The following is a 19,437-nucleotide window of genomic DNA, read 5'->3' as shown; positions in this document are numbered from 1 at the left end:
ATTTTGTCAGTACTGACACCAAAGAAAGGGAGCAATCATCTTAGCACTACTGCTAATGTCCTGACACTCCTGGCATCACTCTTTGCTGAGGTCCAACATCCATGCTTCTTTGCCTCTGCTTAATGCATAACATCGGGATCCCTTTGTGCCAACATCAAATCTTGTCATGCCATCAGTGTAGGGTCTGAGGATGATGAGCGGTACCAAAAGGCAGGCAGAGACCTCCTTTGTTCAGAATATCCCCAGTCTAGGTCTAGGACTTAGGCATTGGTTTTCATATGTTGATGGACCAGACTTAAGTGCCAAAGAGCTTCAAACTGCACCAACTCGAGGATACTTTTCTGCATTTGAAGGTGGTTTACAATTAGAAGCCTTGGGGTCAGTTCCTAAGCATAGCAAACATCCCTTGCGAGGGTCATAGCCTGTCCCACTGAGTGGGACTTTAGGGACACTGGAAAACAGCTGCAGTAAAATTAAATGCCTCAGAGGCAAAAAGGGTGAACAAATCTTGGGTAGGGATATGTGGAAAATTGAAGGAAACAGTGCTGAAAGTTAAATGGGAAAAAAATACAGGTCCCACACCACTCACACAATGCAGACAGCAAAAGTCAAGGAAGGTCACCAAAGACCACATGCTGTGGCCTGTACACAGAAAAAAAAAAAGGGTCCTAGGCTCTATGGAAAGCCTTCCTAGTTCTGAATAGCTGAAGTAGGGAGTAAGGTATGCATTCAGCACTGGAACTGCCAAAGGCATCTCGAAGATGAACACTAGGCAGTGTCCATAGCAGGGCTCTGGCAGATGATTATGGCAATATGCTGTTCTGTATGCCCTCAGAGAGGAGGGCATTTCCACTTTTTTTGCCCCTATTTCAACCACTCTTCTTCCTCCTCCCCCAATAAGAGCCATAGGCCTCTCTAACCTTAGGAAATGTTATAGTGGGATGTAAACCGTACATTCGAGTAACCCAGACACCTGCCTACAGATGTCTCTAATCTGGACTTGCCACCGACACCTACTCTTCCATGCTTTTACTGTACTGGGCTTTTCCAGCCTGTCAATGTTGGTGTGTTTTATTATACACTTGGGTTGGAGGGCTATTGCATGTGGCATATAAGTTTCAAGGCTGCCTAGAACATGAATGGAATACCCAATAGTGAGGTTAATTGTATAAAAGGTGGCATATACTGTGTGATGTGCCTACTTTGATGGTAGGTTATGCTTTAGATGTTGAGATTGGCACATGTAAAATGACCCTTTTAGAGACCAACTTGTGCATAATTTATGCATGTACAGACATTTTATGAAGGTAGGTCCATGGAAGCCAATGGCAAGCAACTTAAACCCCTGTTTACAGAGCTATGCTAGAGGCTGCTAAATGGCAATGCCCACACAACCCATTCAAAGTGACTGGGCTGTGTCAGCATTACCACACTTACAGCCACTAGTATGGCTTAACAGGGGTAGGCAAGTCTATAAAGACTAGGTGCCCATATGAAACCTAAGGGAACTCCAATATTAAAAAAAAAACAAAAAAAAAAACCCAGTCTGGTATTTTCCTAGGCAAAGAAAATGCCCCAGTATTTGGGTGGCCCTGTTCCAATAAACTAGCCAGTATGAAGGCAGTGTTCCAGAAGCATGATTCTGATTACATTCTCAAGACACCAATATTAAGAACTTCATGAAAGACAATTATGCCAAACATTTTATTGCTAAAATTACACATACCACCACAAACATTTGTTATGCCTGGTCTGCCATTTTTTTTCTTCAAAAGATATTTAGCCAAATCAGCTCTAGAAGAAGTTTTACGAGTGCTACTTACAAGTGACAGGGTCATTATATGCACATTGTGACATCTCTACAAAATTAAACAGTTTCATTATTAGGATTAGTCCAAGTGAAATATGTAAACAAAACTTGCAAGTATGAAGGAGTGATTTAAAATGTCTTCCATACCAGGTTTAGATACAGAAGTCACCCGAGTGTATTTAAGCATGATTTACCCCTGTAAGTCAATGCCCAAGTAAACGGCATTTCTTTATTCCCTTTAAGATCAGAGCATCAGTTATATCCAGTGATGAGATCAGACATATGTTGCAGTTGGTCTTTTCTCTGAAATAGTCTACAGCGCATCGCAGTGGCTAGCAAACTACAGAATACCATAGTTCCCAGCAACTATCCAGGCATAGAGACTAGCAAACATTAACATGGACAGAGTTAATTTTGTCACCTTTTCTAGCAGATAAAATTTCAGCTGGTGCTATGTTCACCCTCTTGCTGGTAAGATTGATCTTCCTGTTCACCTTCATTCTTTAGCTGCTCTTCCTGTTCACCTTCATTCTTCAGCTGTGGGTACATAGGATCTACCAGCCAGGTGAGTGGTGTGTTGTCGGCAAGATACATCATCACCCCATCCAAGTAATCCATTATTTTCTTCAGCTGTTCTTTGCTAGTAGTAAGGAGCTGGTCAGACACATCTCCAAAGGAGGTTGCAGAGTGGAAGTTCTGGTAGATGTTCCTAGCCATGCTGCTAAGATAGTAGGCTTGTTTTTGGATGGTTTGGGGCAAGCCTTGGATGCTGGCTACTAGTGCAAGGCAATTGATCTTAAGCTGGGAAGATAGGTCCTGGGCAATAACTAAGGCATGCGATGTGATATCCTGAAAGACAGAGCTCATTTTTTAAAAACTAAATGTGATACAAACCACTAGTTCTGTTTTGCTACTAATTACGTTGCATGAATGACAGTAGATCACATACAATTCAAAATATAGTTTGAATCTAATATACCATGTGCTGGATTTTCAAAAAAAAATTCCCATTGCTTTCAAATTGAAGATAGTACACAAATGTTAAATACACAGAACTTCAAACTTCCCAGTAGGGAAAGTGCCAAGACTAACGCATATCACTTCATATCAAAATGGCAGCCATTTTGATGTGAAGTGATATGTGTTAGTCTTGGTAATACATGCAGTGTGACAAGTAACGGGTTTGGTTCCTTCCTGAAACAGCTTTCTTGAGCGAAACAAGGTGCTCTTGTTGAAGGAAGCTAGGATTCTTGGATGGAATATACGAGATTTTACTTCCCTGTCTGGCCGGAGGACATTTTTTCGTAGGTGGTGACTTCTGCAACTACGTGTTCGTGGTGATACATGAAGATGGACTGTTTCAGCATGGACCTAACTGATTGAGCTGAATAGTCAAGAGCCGATGTAGACTTCCAGCAGGTAAGTGCTTATTTAGATTTTTTTTGAAGCCATTGCAGAAATGGCCACAGCTGTCCTTTGTAGTGCCTTTGACAGTAATCTTATGTTTTCCTTTAGTTTATTTATTATTTTGGGCAGGGTGTTTTTCCTTGACTTTTATACACCATGTAATGGATTTTCCATAGTTCCTTATTAGTGGGATTGTTTTTGTTTTAACCACCTGGCTTTTTCTCGTTTTTTTCTACGTTTGTCTGGTTTTCCAATTCTGTTTAAGAACCTATGATATACTCTGTTTCCGTTGTAGAGTAGTGGACTTGCTAGTGCCTTTTGGCACTTTCCCTTCTGGGAAGTTTGAGGTTCTGTGTGTTAGTGCTGAGAGCAGTGGGAATTTTTTGGAAAATCCAGCACATGGTATATTAGATCCTATATTTTGAATTGGATTGACATCAGCAGTTTGAATCCCCCCCCCTTTTTTTTTTTTGTAATAGTAGATCACATACATGCATTTATCATTGTTCGTAAGTTTTTGTTAAAATTAAAAACAGTGTTTCTGGAGGGGAAAAATATATGACATGGAAAGGGACTCAATATACCTCCTTTCTGTGTTTTTTTTTTGCACCTACCATTCAAAAGCAGTTTACCATAGTATACACAGGTACTTATTTGTACCCGGGGCAATAGAGGGTTAAGTGACTTGCCTGGAGTCACAGGGATCTGCAATGGGAATCGAACCCAGTTCCCCAGAATCAAAGTCCACTACACTAACTAGGCTACTTCTCAAGGATGGGGAAGTAGTGTTATGTCCCATATAGCTTAGTATTAGGGATGCAGAAAAAACATGCATGATCTGCATGGATACTACCTCATTACAGATTATCCAGAAAACCTGGCCTGTTGCAGACAAGTATCTCTGGCCAAGATTCTAGTTAACAGTCATATTATATGTTGAGGCATTTACCACAGACATATTAATAACCAACAATGACAAATCTGAAATGGTACTTCAGGGTGCCCCGTTGATATTCTGTGCCAAAAAAAAAAAAAAAATAATCCATAAACACGGGATGCTAAAATGAAAAGTTTGGCCCATATAGCTACTATATCCTATATAATAAAATCCACCTCCAACGTTCTGAAGCTGACTGCGTGGACACAAGCCTTGAGGCATTAGTGCTTCTGTTGATGCCTCAGCAGCAAAAGTGTCCAATCAAAACACAGCCGTGCTCGGAACGTTGGAGGCGCAGTTTCAGCCCTTTGCCACCCCCCTCCACCCCCCCCCCCCAAGGTCGCCGCAGCCACTGCTCCAAACCCCCCCCATATCGTCGCCGCTCCCCCCTCCGTCCGACAACACCTCAGCTGCCATTTCCATCCACTGCTGCTTCTCCTGTCGAGCAGCAGCGGCCGGTACAAAACAAATTGAACCTGCAAAAATGCTTTTAAAAAGGAACCGGGGCATCGCAGGCAGCCATCGGCTGTCAGCTCTGCATCCGCTCCTCCTCTCACGTCACTGGCCCTGGAGGAGAAGCGGATACAGAGCTGACAGCTGATGGCTGCCTGCGGTGCCCCGCTTCCTTTTTAAAAAGCATTTTTGCAGGTTCAATTTGTTTTTGTACCGGCCGCTGCTGCTCGACAGGAGAAGCAGCAGTGGCCGGAAATGGCAGCTGAGCTGATGTCGGACGGGGGGGGGGGGGGGGGGGGGGGGGGGGAGGGAGAAGAGGTATCTCTGGCACACACACAGTGTCTCTCTCACTCTCATACACTGTACCACACACTATCACATTCACTCTCTCTCTGTCACACAGTCACTCTCAAACACTCGAGGTCTCACAGAGAGTCTGTGTCGCACACACTCTCACACACTCACTGTAGCTCACATACGCACTCGCGCACACACACTGACACACATTCACTCTCACACACTCGTGAGGAAAACCTTGCTAGCGCCCATTTCATTTGTGTCAGAAACGGGCCTTTTTTCACTAGTAGCTACTAAATGCCAGAAAACAGCTTCAAAAAGTTGTGCACAATTTGCTACTGAATCTCAACATCTACAGTGGGGGAAATAAGTATTTGATCCCTTGCTGATTTTGTAAGTTTGCCCACTGACAAAGACATGAGCAGCCCATAATTGAAGGGTAGGTTATTGGTAACAGTGAGAGATAGCACATCACAAATTAAATCCGGAAAATCACATTGTGGAAAGTATATGAATTTATTTGCATTCTGCAGAGGGAAATAAGTATTTGATCCCCCACCAACCAGTAAGAGATCTGGCCCCTACAGACCAGGTAGATGCTCCAAATCAACTCGTTACCTGCATGACAGACAGCTGTCGGCAATGGTCACCTGTATGAAAGACACCTGTCCACAGACTCAGTGAATCAGTCAGACTCTAACCTCTACAAAATGGCCAAGAGCAAGGAGCTGTCTAAGGATGTCAGGGACAAGATCATACACCTGCACAAGGCTGGAATGGGCTACAAAACCATCAGTAAGACGCTGGGCGAGAAGGAGACAACTGTTGGTGCCATAGTAAGAAAATGGAAGAAGTACAAAATGACTGTCAATCGACAAAGATCTGGGGCTCCACGCAAAATCTCACCTCGTGGGGTATCCTTGATCATGAGGAAGGTTAGAAATCAGCCTACAACTACAAGGGGGGAACTTGTCAATGATCTCAAGGCAGCTGGGACCACTGTCACCACGAAAACCATTGGTAACACATTACGACATAACGGATTGCAATCCTGCAGTGCCCGCAAGGTCCCCCTGCTCCGGAAGGCACATGTGACGGCCCGTCTGAAGTTTGCCAGTGAACACCTGGATGATGCCGAGAGTGATTGGGAGAAGGTGCTGTGGTCAGATGAGACAAAAATTGAGCTCTTTGGCATGAACTCAACTCGCCGTGTTTGGAGGAAGAGAAATGCTGCCTATGACCCAAAGAACACCGTCCCCACTGTCAAGCATGGAGGTGGAAATGTTATGTTTTGGGGGTGTTTCTCTGCTAAGGGCACAGGACTACTTCACCGCATCAATGGGAGAATGGATGGGGCCATGTACCGTACAATTCTGAGTGACAACCTCCTTCCCTCCGCCAGGGCCTTAAAAATGGGTCGTGGCTGGGTCTTCCAGCACGACAATGACCCAAAACATACAGCCAAGGCAACAAAGGAGTGGCTCAGGAAGAAGCACATTAGGGTCATGGAGTGGCCTAGCCAGTCACCAGACCTTAATCCCATTGAAAACTTATGGAGGGAGCTGAAGCTGCGAGTTGCCAAGCGACAGCCCAGAACTCTTAATGATTTAGAGATGATCTGCAAAGAGGAGTGGACCAAAATTCCTCCTGACATATGTGCAAACCTCATCATCAACTACAGAAGACGTCTGACCGCTGTGCTTGCCAACAAGGGTTTTGCCACCAAGTATTAGGTCTTGTTTGCCAGAGGGATTAAATACTTATTTCCCTCTGCAGAATGCAAATAAATTCATATACTTTCCACAATGTGATTTTCCGGATTTAATTTGTGATGTGCTATCTCTCACTGTTACCAATAACCTACCCTTCAATTATGGGCTGCTCATGTCTTTGTCAGTGGGCAAACTTACAAAATCAGCAAGGGATCAAATACTTATTTCCCCCACTGTATATCCCACATCAAAGTCACAAAACTGGATAACCTGGTTCAGTGATACTGCTGTGTACTGCCATAGACCATGTCCAGCAAGGGAAAGCTTGTGCAACCATGTATACCCAAGCTTAGCTACTAGATTCTATTACCAGGTAGTATTTGGGACTTGGTTGTGATGGCAGAATTGGTTTTTTGGGGATGGGGGGGGGGGGGGATGGAATGGTGAAGCCCCGGAACTGCCGGGCCAAGTATTGTACAGGTGTGAAATTGTGTACAACTGGCATAAAGAAAAGCCATCTCCCATCTGAAGAGTTCAAAGCACCCCAGCCTTTCAGACTAACTGGACTTTCACATTGTTATATAGGGTTTTGCCCTTGTGATTCTGCACAAAGCTCAAACCAGCCAAGAATTTGAATTAGCATACTACATCAGAAGATGCATACTGGATGACTTGCACATTGATGTTTTAGGCTTCATTCACTAAGCAGAAAATTTTAATGGATATTACATGTCAGTAAAAGCGCACTAAAGCCTTTCCCTTTAGCTGATAGGGGCATGAGAAGCATCTTCCCATATGAGAAGTGGAAACATTGTAGGTTGTATCTAGCTCCCTTTTATGCAGTTAACTGCCCGATCAGCAGTTGACAGCAGTAAATACATAGTTATGTATAAGGCACAGTCCATGCCAAAATTGCACTAGTTCCCTTTTAACTAGCACTTTTTTCTAAGTGGGCCCTTAGATTGTTAAATGCTTGTGAGTATTGGCCATCTAGAAGATCTTTACCTCGCTGCTGACAGCTTCCTCTACATCCTGTTGTTCTATGCATCCGACAGCTTCCTCTGTATCCTGTTGTCCTGTGCTTATCTTCCATAATATCCAGGACTGGTATAGCATCTCCTGGGCATCATGAAGTTTTTGATTGGCATATGTCATCTGAAAAACAGCATCTTCTAATAGCGTTTTGATATCCAAGCATTTTGTACAAGTGTGTAGGTGTGCCACTTGAATTCCTGCTCAGTGCTGAAAAAAAGTTGAAGACCTCATCTAGTAATGCCAATAAGTTGGCAAGACTACTGAAGGTCCTCTGGATGTTGAGCTCTAGACCCATAACACACTAGTTAAGCCTACAATTCTGCCTCATGAACTGGGCAAGCAATCTGACCTCTTCCGTACTGGAACTGGTGAGAGATGACCAAGGAACTTAGAAGCATGATGTAGGCTTCCTTCTAGCTGTCTACATTTTGGACAGTACTAGCAACTCACTAGAGACCAGCAACTCACCGAAACCAGCTTAAAATATCCTTACCAGATCAAAGGTGTCGTGGAGCTTGGAGATGGCTTCTTGGCTCTTTTGTTTAGCATCTTTGACCCTGGTCAAGGCTTGTTCATAAGCATGTCTACGAACCTTGGATGACAGGGACCCCAGTCTGATGTAAATTGGCTTCTGGATTTCAGTTTCTGATTCTTCTGTTTTGGTAACATCTTTGGCTATGAAAAGAGAGAGTTAGCCTGGATACATCTCTTATCTCCAAGATGTAAAGATCCGTATCTGAGTACCTATACTGGGTACTGTGGCTATCAAAGGGAAGGCCATTAAAGGTGTTGCAGGATAAGAGCCCTGCTTATTGTGACAAAAATCTTTCCTGTGGACTGTTGGATGCCATAGGATACTAGGCAACTTAATTGAAGGCTGTTACCAGAAGTAGCATGTTTGAACTTCATCCCTCCACATGACAAGAGCAGCTGCCATGCTGGAATACATCCTCTGCTACCCCAGCCTGACTGCTAGTTTAAGCATGTGTCTTCATCCAGTTTAAATCAGCTGTCAGATCTGGGACAGCAGATGTAGCCAATTTTGCCCAACATTGGTGAGGATGGGGGAAAGTATGTGAAGGATGGGTGGACATTTTTCCCCCACCCCCAGTTAATCCAATCTGCAAATCTTTTCCCTGTTCTCTGTCTCTTCATATTTAGGCCATTGTAAGCAATCTCTCTTTCATAGAACAAAGTCAAATATTTCTAAACAAGGAAAGGTTGGATTTTGCAAGTCATTATCTATATGAAATGTAAGAGAAATGGCTTTTAAACTAGCTTTTTTTTCCCATATAAAAGAAAGTCTACCTTAATACAACTGGGGTCTGTGATTAAGCTAATGAACTGGAACCCAATAGAAGATCTGTATCTTTAGCTTAGTGCTTGATTAAGTGTTACGGGCTGTGTATCTAGACCACCCACTACCACACTGAAGAGTAAACTATTAAAGAACCCCTCCCCTCCAACCATAGGAGTCATCATCAGTGGATGTGGGTCCTTGTGGTTAAGTACAATAGACTTCATGTACCCTTTGACCAAGTTGTTTAAGGCTACTTATATATTTGTCACCACTATACAGTGCTGTTCAATAACAAAGATTTGGTGATCCATTGCCATTTCACTTCAACATGGTAGGCAAGCCAGCAAGAGGTACTAGGCATTGTAGGGTAAGTTCTGATTATCTACCAGATGAGTCCTAGTTTAGAAGCAAGCCTGAATGGTGGCTGCTTTCCCTGTCATCTCCATTTTCATGCTTTCCAATGGTTGTTTTTGGTGTTGCTTAGTTGCCATTGGAGAATACGGGAAGAGCAATGGTAAAGGGGCTACCAGCTGAGAATGAATAGGTATGCAGCCAGATTCATTCTGGTACATATGTTGGGAAGGTTTGAGAGACAGGGAGCAAGAGTGTAAGGAAAGTAACATTTAAAGAAATAGGAAGAGCATGCAGAGCATGGATCAGTCTTTCCAGCTTCTGTATGCACAGGGGTAGCTGGGGGGATGGATGCAACAGTTCAAGGAATGTTTTGGTATGGAAAGGTTTAGGGTGGTAGGTCCTCCTGCTCTTTCCTTTTTAAGCTAACCTCCCCCGAGTCCAGATCTTCACACCCAGCCTCCTACATAGCCCCTGATTACTCTTTGTACCCTCTAAACCTGAGACCCCCCTCCCTATGCTTACTGTCTGCCCTGTCAAGTGCAAATTGCCCACTTCCATTCCTTTTAATGCCCTCCCTGCAGGCACAATTACTTCTGCTTTTTCTCTGCAATCACCCAACACTCATCCTTGATGCCATTAGCACCTCAGTGATACAGCCCCTCCCACAGTGGACAGCAACAAAGGCCTGCTTGCTTCTGATTGCACAAGCCCATCTTGATGTCATAACTCCCACAGCCAACCAACATCACTGTCTCCTCTGGGTCCACATGGGCCTCTCAACCGACAGGAAAATGTTTATGCCTGCAGATGAAATCTGCACAAGAGAGAAATTTCTGTGCAAATTGGGCACAAGACAGTTCAAAAGGGGTCAAAAAGTATCTGCTTGCAATATTTCATTCCATGTCCAAGAAGGGAGAGGGAATCAGGGTAGAAGTTCCCTAAAGCAGTCTCCTTTTCCACTCCTCTACCTTTCAAACACCAGTTTACCAAGGGGTTGAAGCTGTTCCAGAAGCTCTCTACATTCTTAGACATTCAGCAGCAGTGTCTGGTGCATCATTTCTCCTCTTGCCTCCTTTACTAGTTGCCCTGTAGTATATTAGCTAAGATGCTTGTATATAGAGATGGTAGCTCATCTACAAGACATGTACAGGAAAACCAGGGGCATTATCCCTCATTGGGCTCTGTATGCTGGAGTACTGCATTAAGTACCAAGTTGGATGTGTGCCAAATCCCTTGTAAACTGGTGTTATGGGATTTCCTTCTCTCCATCTTAGAGGCAGCCAGAATCACAGGAGTTACCTGAACCCTGTTCTAGGCTGAGATATGCCTAGGACAGTAGGGGAATCATGCGAGAAATTCACCCTGCTGGACACCAAGGCCCCGCAGTGAGGGGAGTGACTTGCTAGGCTCAAGTTGCCTAGGATATAATAAAGAACCACAGATAGGAAATAGGCTAAGAGGGACTTGGGAGGGGGGGGGGTGAGAAAGAGTATTGTATGTTTTACAGATACGGAATAAGCTGGGTCATTGAAGAGAAAAGGAGAAACCTAGTTTTTTAGATGAAGCCATATTGGTTTAGCTTTATAAAAAAAATGTAAGAATGAATGACACTTGCGTAGGGTTAAAAGGTCAATATTCACAATGGAGAAGGGTAGTTAGTGGGGATCTGTGCTGGGACCTCTGCTTTTTAACATATTTATATATGGCCTAGAGATGGGGGTAACTAGTGAGGTAATCTAATTTACTGTTAACACAAAGTTATTCAAAATCATCAAATCACAGAAAGATGTGAAAAATTACAAGAGGACCTTACAAGACTGGGAGACTGGGCGTCTAAATGGCAGATGACATTTAATGTGAACAAGTGCAAAGTGAAGCATGTGAGGAAAGAGGAACCCAAACTATAGCTACGTCATGCAGGGTTCAGCGTTAGGAGTCACGGACCAAGAAAGGGATCTAGGTGTCATCGTTGATAATACGTTGGAACCTTCTGCTCAATGTGCTGCTGCGGCTAGGAAAGCAAACAGAATGTTGGGTATTATTAGGAAAAGAGATGGAAAACAAAAATGAGGATATTCTGCCATTGTATCGCTCCATGGTGCGACCACACCTCGAGTATTGTGTACAATTCTGGTCGCCGCACCTCAAAAAAGATATAGTGGAATTAGAAAAGGTGCAGAGAAGGGCGACAAAGATGATACAGGGGATGGGACGACTTCCCTATGAGGAAAGGCTGAAGAGGCTGGGGCTCTTCAGTTTGGAGAAAAGGCAGCTGAGGGGAGATATGATAGAGGCCTATAAGAATGAGTGGAATGGAAAGGGTCGATGTGGAGCATCCGTTTACGTTTTCCAGAAATACTAGGACAAGGGGGCATGCGATGAAGCTGCAGTGTAGTAACTTTTTCTTCACTCAACGCATAGTTAGACTCTGGAATTCATTGCCGGGAAAAGTGGTTAAGGCTGTTGACTTAGCAGAATTTTAAAAAAGGGTTGGACAGCTTCCTGGAGGAAAAGGCCATAGAATGTTATTGAATGGACGTGGGAAAAATCCACTATTTCTGGGATTGTTTGTTCTTTTGGCCGCTGTCGGAGACAAGGTGCTGGGCTCGATGGACCCTTGGTCTGTCCTAGCATGGCGATGCTTATGTGCTTATAAGATGCCTGAAAATGATTGGTGCAAGCGGTGTCTACACAAGTTTGGGGTGACAACAGGGAGGCAAGCCAAAAAGTGACATTTCTATACATCATAACCACCCCCCCCCCCCCCCCCCCCCCACACACACACACTTTTAAAATAAGTCAGTCCCAAGGGTCTTCCATATATAAAGAAACCCACTAGCTAGGAAAACCACCATTGTAACATATAACAAAGAGGCATATTTTTAAATTACATAGAAACCTATTAAACTTTATAAGTCTTTTTTGAAAACGAGCCCCTTTGTCTTCTATATGGGAGTGAAATCCAGATATGCCAAGTTATAGTCCCCAATTCTAGAGATCCCATAACACACCATGATAGATTTGTCAGAATGACTGTAACCGGCCTTTAAACCTCCCACTTGGAGCTGGGTAACTAGGCAGCTCTGCAAATCTCAGTATAAAACCTTACCCCCGATAGTCAGAGGCATTTGACTGGTCAGGATCAGCACCTGGCCACTTAAATGCTAGATAACCCAACTATCTGCCGATATTCAGCAGTACATGGCTGGTTAGCAGCTAGTATGTTATACTGGCCAATAACTGGCCGTCTGCCAATTTGGCACATTGCTGCTTAAAGTCGGTGGCCCCAATCAGCCCCACTCACCACCCACCGCTTGCCTGGATATAGTACAGGAAAGCTGCAGGGCCTTCTGTCTTGCATACGTGACAGAAGACCACCGGTCTTGCTCCCACCCCTTCTGAAGTCACTTCCTGTTTTTGAGGGCAGGAGCAGGATTGGCAGAGTGTCACATATGCAAGACTCTTGCCATCCTGTAGCAGTGTCTCTTAACTGGCTGTGCCAATCGTAAAGAACATCCTACAGAAGGATGAGGCTTGAAGCTCTCCTCCTGCCAAACAGAGCACCAGAAACTATTAAGCAGTTTCTGCCTGTGCCCCTACACTGCCTGAGAGGAGCTCCACATTATTAAATTTGCATCCGATAGTTAAGTGTAAAAAAAACAGGCACACAAGTCTTTATGACAAGCATAGTTCTAGATTTTCAAACCGTTTTGCAGATGGTGATACTTTATAAATAAAATCCCAGGTGGTATCTAAAAAAAGGTGTGCACTTTTAATGTGCCTGATCTCTATAGAATTCCCTACCCTACCATCTCATTTATGATTAAAACCCCCTTTCAGGCATTCAAAGGTCTGAATACATTTGTAGATGCCTTTGACAATTAATATACTTAACCTCAGCACTAAAGTACTAGATGGAGAGACCAACTGTGGAGTATGAATTTTTAGCCTTATTCTTACCCTAGAGGCTGTAAATCTCAGTCTACATTTTATAAAGATTGCTGGGAAGGTACACCTAGAGATGGAATATCAAATATACATGAAATGTGTCATAAAAATCACTACCTTAACCTGCTTCAAAATGTAGGAAAAGTCATGTTAAGGGAAGACAGATTTAGAGAAAACTGATTATTGAAGCTCTCTTGCAACACATTTACTTTTCTCCTTACCAGCTTGCTCTTCAGCCATTGGGAGGTATTGATCCACAAGAGCCTCAGACTTGGTCAATGCTGCATCTACCCCAGTGCTCACTATCTGTAACATGTGGCTTCCCAGAACAGTGTTCATGCTGTCACTCACAGCTCCCTTGGTCTTCTCCACCACTTCAGTGATTGTATAGGCAACAGTGTCCTTGGCACCTGTCACAGTCTCTGCTACAGCTTCTTTTGCACTAACCACCATATCAGTAGCATTAGCAACAATCTACAAGGGAAAGAAATTAGAACTTGCTATAACTGTCAAGTTAAGATTGGCGAGCCTAAATATGCAGATGCAGTCACCTCCGTTCCCTGATAGCTTAGATCAAGCTCAGGAAACCATTACTCCAGCCCTTAATGTCCATGGCGTCCCTTAACGTTTCTGAATTCCTGCTGACCACCATCAGCAGGATCCTTTGTTCTTGTGTGACCCTAGTTCTAACTCTTTCAGTGTTGAATATTAGGATTTCAGCACTACAAACTGGCAACCACTACATAATGGCATCCTCTCCTATGCTTGAGGAGCAACTTGATCTATAGAACTGGTATCTATCAAGCCAAGTGTCCGTGCATGGTAGATGTACTGCTTTAAGGCAAATTGATCAGGTTTCCAGCTGTATAAAGTGGTAAACTAGTTGGTTTTACTAGTTATAGCAATCCAGAGCTGGACCCTGCCAGGGCTATAAACTAATTTCCTACACTGTGCACTAATATGGACTAAGAAAGGGATAAGTTACTTTACTTCATCAGTTGGTTGACAGAGGATGGGCAACTTCTGTTCAATTCTGTCTAGTCCAATGCAGGCGTAATTATTGGCAAGAGCAACTGCAAAAGGAAAACATAAAAAAGGTAGCTACGAACATACCTAGTCTTAAATCTTTCTATATCATATAATAGAAACGCTTCCTTTCTGCTTCATTACACTGCCAACTCACAATGAACCCCAGCTCCAATTATCTCCACCTTTTACAACATCTTGTTTGGTCACTGCTGTGAATCGTGGGCTGCAGCCATACATGCAACCTTTCTGCAACTTAACTGGGGCCTGATCTGGTCACTAGTGTCACCTTCAAGCTGCGACACTAACCTTTGCTTGAAGGTCCCACCTAGGGACTAAATATTCTCTACAGAATTCCCAGTGGGAACCAAGCAGAAGACCCCATAAGAACATAATAGCCATACTGGGTCAGACCAATGGTCCATCTAGCCCAGTATCTTGTTTCCAACAGTAGCCAATCCAAGTCAAGTACCTGGCAGAAACCCAAATAGTAGCAACATTCTATGCTGCCAATTCCAGGGTAAGCAGTGGCTTCCCTATGCCTCTCAATAGCAGGACTATGGACTTTTCCTCCAAGAACTTGTCAAAAAAAGTTTTGGGACCTTCTGCATAACAGAACACTAGCCACCTAGCAAGCTAAGAGGAGTGCCTTTAAGACAAACAACAACAAGTGAGAGGCTGTGGCAAAGCTGTGATCAAACATTAACCCTAGAGCAAGCTAGTTGCAGGTCCCAGATTCACATTTACCCTTTTAGGTTAAGGCAGCAGTGTTGCTAGCAGTTTTGTCTTGTTGCACTGGCAGGAAGGGGCTTGAGCCAGACTACAATGGCAGCAGGTTGCACCAAGTGTCAAATAAGCAAAGCCAGACAGTTGTGCTGGGAGCACTGAGCCAATGTTCAACTATGTAGGCATAGTACTTGCAGCTTGCCTGTATTAATGAGGGAGGTTGGGTAGTGCTAGTGTTAAAATGTTTATTGGCTCCAAAGACTAACAGCTCCTCAAACTATTGAAACACTGAGGTACAAAACTCAGGGCCCGATTGGGATAGCAGCAGTGCTGAGGCTAATTTGGTGCCATCCCCTTTGTGTAACTACAGCCCACATGCTAAAGGTCCAGGCTCTCTGGTGCCCCCTATAGTTAATGAACAAATGGATCAACTCATCTCAACCCTGGAGCAGGAGCTCAAGGCAGGGTGCATGCCTTCCCCCATTTAATGCAACTTCAGGATATAGGTGATATGCTCTTTATAGGAAGTAATGCAGTAGATGGAAATTGGCTTTTTAAGTATGATAAAGCTTGCAGATTTTAAACCATGCAAGATGCCATAACATGATCTTCACAGCAGCAAAGAGTAAGATAAAAAACGGGCCACAGTTCTGAGACATAATGGTATTTGAATTTTTGCAAATAAGGCTCAATCAGAATTTTTTTTTTTTAAAGATACAAAACCCAGATCAAATTAGCTTGATTCTTGGAATGTAAAAAGGGCCTAAACTAACTATTCTCATACTCCCCTAACCCAAATGAGCATTCACAAGTTTTTAAGTTAATAAACTAGTGACATTCCCTCACTGCCATACAGCCTGTGCCTTTTGCATTAAATCTCCTGGATAAAACCCAAAGCTTTACAAAAATGATTGTCAGGAGGTTAGTACTGATTAAATAAAAGTGAAGCTGCACCTGCAGCTAATTTAAGCCCTGTTCCAAAAAAGGGCCAACATGGTTGCAGAAGCTTCAGCTGTTGCTGCAGTGACCAGGTGTAACCAGTGCATTACTGAGTAGACCATATAAGAACTAAAATGTGGTGATATTGTTTATTTAAGACAGACAAAACAAGTTCTTTAATTCAGTAGGGCTGAATGCTAAGGAGTGTGGTTACTCCTTTAAAAGCAGTGGGTCTCAACCCATTCCTTGGGGGCTGCCTAGCTAGTCAGATTTTGAGGATCTGAAGTCTTCCATCTGTATATGAATTTCTAAGTAATCCCCCCCCCCCCCCAAAAAAAAAAAAAAAAAAAAACAGCTGAAAGACAAGGAAAGCAGGCAGTGTATGAGAACATGTTCAGATTGCTGACAATCTCAGTATAAATACAAAGCCAAGTGAAAAAAAAAATTCACAGTATAGCCCAGTAACCCCATTCCCGGAAAAGTGACTTTTCATTTACATATGGGATGCCATTTTTCTGCATGTCAAGATATTTAAGTTACCTCAAACTCTGACTAGGTTAGAAGCTTTCTACAATTAGAATATACCATTGCACTAGTACAGTATTAGATCCTTAAAACAGGTTCAGCCTGGTCTTACGTTAGATGCATATTATATGGAAATATCAGTTCTGTAATGAAGCTGTCCTGTCACAAAATGCTTTAAAGATCACAGCAAACCTTAAGACCCTAATTAGTGCCAACAGTAGGCCATTTAGGTACCACTTGCTGGAAAATTCCATGTTCTCTTGCATGGAAAAAAGCCCTGTTCAAGTAAATAAATATTATTACTTACTCTCAGGCTCCAGTTTTTGGACAATTGGCTTTACACTTGTGAGAACTACATCACTAATATTCTTTACCCCTTTCTCTGCCACCTCACAAGCAGATTTCAGGTATGGATGGTTCTCTTTTGTGCTAATGTAAGCAGATGACACCAGACCATACGTAGAGCTCACCAGTGGCAGGTTTGCCACCCTCACCATCACATTCTGCCAAACAAAATGTTGAGGGAAGTTAACAACTGCAGAAGTACAGCACACTGAATGAGTTCATACTATTTTTATACATACTGTTTCATCTACATCCAACTCCATTTTCTCTTCAACTTCCAAGTCCATTTTCTTCTTTAAGCCTACAAAGTAGCAAACAAACAGTTCATTTACTTGAAAGAAAATAAGTTTTGTATACATGTAATACAGGCAGCAAAGTGCACTTCTAGGATGACAGGAGCACAAAGTTGCCTTCCTGTCTGAGCGTGCATTAATGAGAGGCAGGGAAGTATTTTTATAGGGCAGCAGTGGCTGTGTAGGCATCCGTGCTTATTACTATGGAAAGGTGTAACCCAGGTAGTGTTGAAGTATTCCCCTCCCCCACTGTGTTCTTCCGTTTGCCCTCTCTTGCCACTTTCCATGTTGGCCTACATATGTTTTTTTTTTTTAAGGACCCAAGCCAGCAACTCCTACATAGCTTCAGTGGCAGGATCTAGCCTCTCTACCAGCCACTGCTTCTTCCGTAGGTTCTGCTTTTTATCACACATGTGCTTACATGTGTGCAATATAGCTAAGTGAACAAAGAAATGGACTGGCTGAACATGAATTCATTCTTTCTATAATAGAAATCTTAACATTTAAAAAGAAAAGGAGGTGAGCAACTTCAAATCTCATCATGGGAGTGAGCTGGTCAGACTTTTAAGATACCACAGAAATAATACACACAAAAGTTTTGTGGGTCTGTGAACAGACAGTATGCCCATATGGTAGTCCTCTTAACATAGGCACCAGGTCAGGATAAGGAATAATCTATACCCCCAGACAGGCTTATAACAGACTCAGAAAAAATTAAAGAACATTAAAGTGTCTCAAGTCAGTGACCTACAGAAAAGTCACTGTTTCATCTATTTTACAGCAGTAGACCATGCATAGTTATGTATAACTGGAATTCCTGAGCTCTTTCAGCACTTAAAACTAGAGCATATCCAAATTATAAGAGACCCAACATCAGGTACTAACTAGACAAACATATTTTGCAGGTCCCCAGTATACAAAACTGCATGTTAAACCTGGCCCCATACCAGCATTTAAAGAAGCAAAACAAAATAATCAAACCAGCTTCAATTGAAAAAAATACTTAAAATGTCAATTAAATTAAAAAAAAAAAAACTTTACTCCAACACTACTTGTTACCTTCTTCCCAAAGACCAGCCTAAAAGTAATCAGAACAAATACTTCTCCCCCTCTGTTCAAAGCCTTTTCTAGGAAAAACAAGAGAGGGGGGGGGGGGGGGGGGGTCCAGAGATTCAGCACAGCTGCTCCACCCCTTGGCTCTTCTTGAGAATTTTTATTACTTGGCTATTTCTGCCCTCCTGCACCTATTTCCCCCTGAACTAGATTGTTTTTATGTTTCAGGTTCTCTTTCCCTTCTCCCTGGTTTGTGCTTCAGGAAACATACACTCCTTCAGGTGGCCCTGGTAGCTTCAGTTCCAGTGGGGGAGATTTTTGTTAATGGAAGTCAAGGCTCTTCAATCTTTTTATTTTATGAGAGGGCCCCAAAGAACATTTAAAATCACTGAGAGGGCTGGATAAAAACCAAAAAGCTATCCCATTAGTATCTCCCTCTTGCCCTCTGCCACACCTAGTGCCTCCTCCTGTCTAACTTTCCCATCTCAGTGCACATCTCCCCCATCTATCTTTCTTTCACCCCCCCCCCCCCCCCCACAACTGCAAAGTTAACCATAGTTCTGTTCATGTCCGCAGTTCTGATATCTCTATCCTGATACACCACACTGGTTTGAGATGTAAATTCAAAGCCAGGGCTGGACAAAAGGTTTCCCTCCTGGAACTGGGCAGTTTGGAATCTCTACACTCCAGGGCTGACCCCTCTTCTTCCCCATTCTCCATAGGCCACAGCACTTTTTATTCCTTTACACTAATCTCCTGCTTTTTTCTTATCTTAATGTGCTTGCTCAATTGCACCTCTTAGTATTTCTGTTGCAACATCATGTGTGTACAGGTAAAGAGTGTTTAGGCACTCAATGCCTGAGTGGTTGCTGACCTCCTACCCCCCCCCCCCCCCCCCCCACACCTCATGCATTCCTGTTTAGAAAGGAAGCACTGAGAGAAAGAACAGGCAGGTGCCTGCACAGACACAAAACACCTCAACACTCCCTGTTCCTGTTCTCATAGTAACCTGATTGCCAGACATGTCTGCAAAGAATGGATGAATAGGGAGATGTGATATATGAACAGGGGTTATAGGCTGTGCGAGTGAATTATGGACTGGGGAGAAGGGGAAAGACTGGGAGCTGGTGATATGATTGAAGGTATCAGGCAGGGAGCCGGAGGTATGTGCAGGGAATGGGATATGAGACTGGAATATGAGTGGTGGTATCTGAGATAGGCTGGAGGTATTACTAAGTTTTGTAAGACAGGGGATGTGACCTGGGAGGCTGAAAGGT

The 19,437-nt window shown here is 43.3% G+C and overlaps 1 protein-coding gene across 1 annotated transcript; it reads right to left on the bottom strand.

The window, feature by feature from the left end:
• Positions 1-1,690: 1,690 nt before the first annotated feature.
• LOC115462424 (perilipin-2-like) lies at positions 1,691-18,251 on the bottom strand. Its single transcript, XM_030192435.1, has 8 exons — positions 18,167-18,251; positions 17,054-17,115; positions 16,777-16,972; positions 14,244-14,326; positions 13,475-13,727; positions 8,145-8,326; positions 7,622-7,771; positions 1,691-2,659 (listed from the first exon to the last, which is right to left on the bottom strand). Exons 2-8 carry the CDS (start codon positions 17,099-17,101, stop codon positions 2,252-2,254), a joined length of 1,320 nt encoding a protein of 439 aa, XP_030048295.1. The 5' UTR covers positions 17,102-17,115; positions 18,167-18,251; the 3' UTR covers positions 1,691-2,251.
• Positions 18,252-19,437: the final 1,186 nt, after the last annotated feature.

The sequence above is a fragment of the Microcaecilia unicolor genome, chromosome 2 (assembly GCF_901765095.1).
Source record: "Microcaecilia unicolor chromosome 2, aMicUni1.1, whole genome shotgun sequence".
NCBI lineage: Eukaryota > Metazoa > Chordata > Amphibia > Gymnophiona > Siphonopidae > Microcaecilia > Microcaecilia unicolor.
This window is presented reverse-complemented; position numbering and strand designations above follow the sequence as displayed.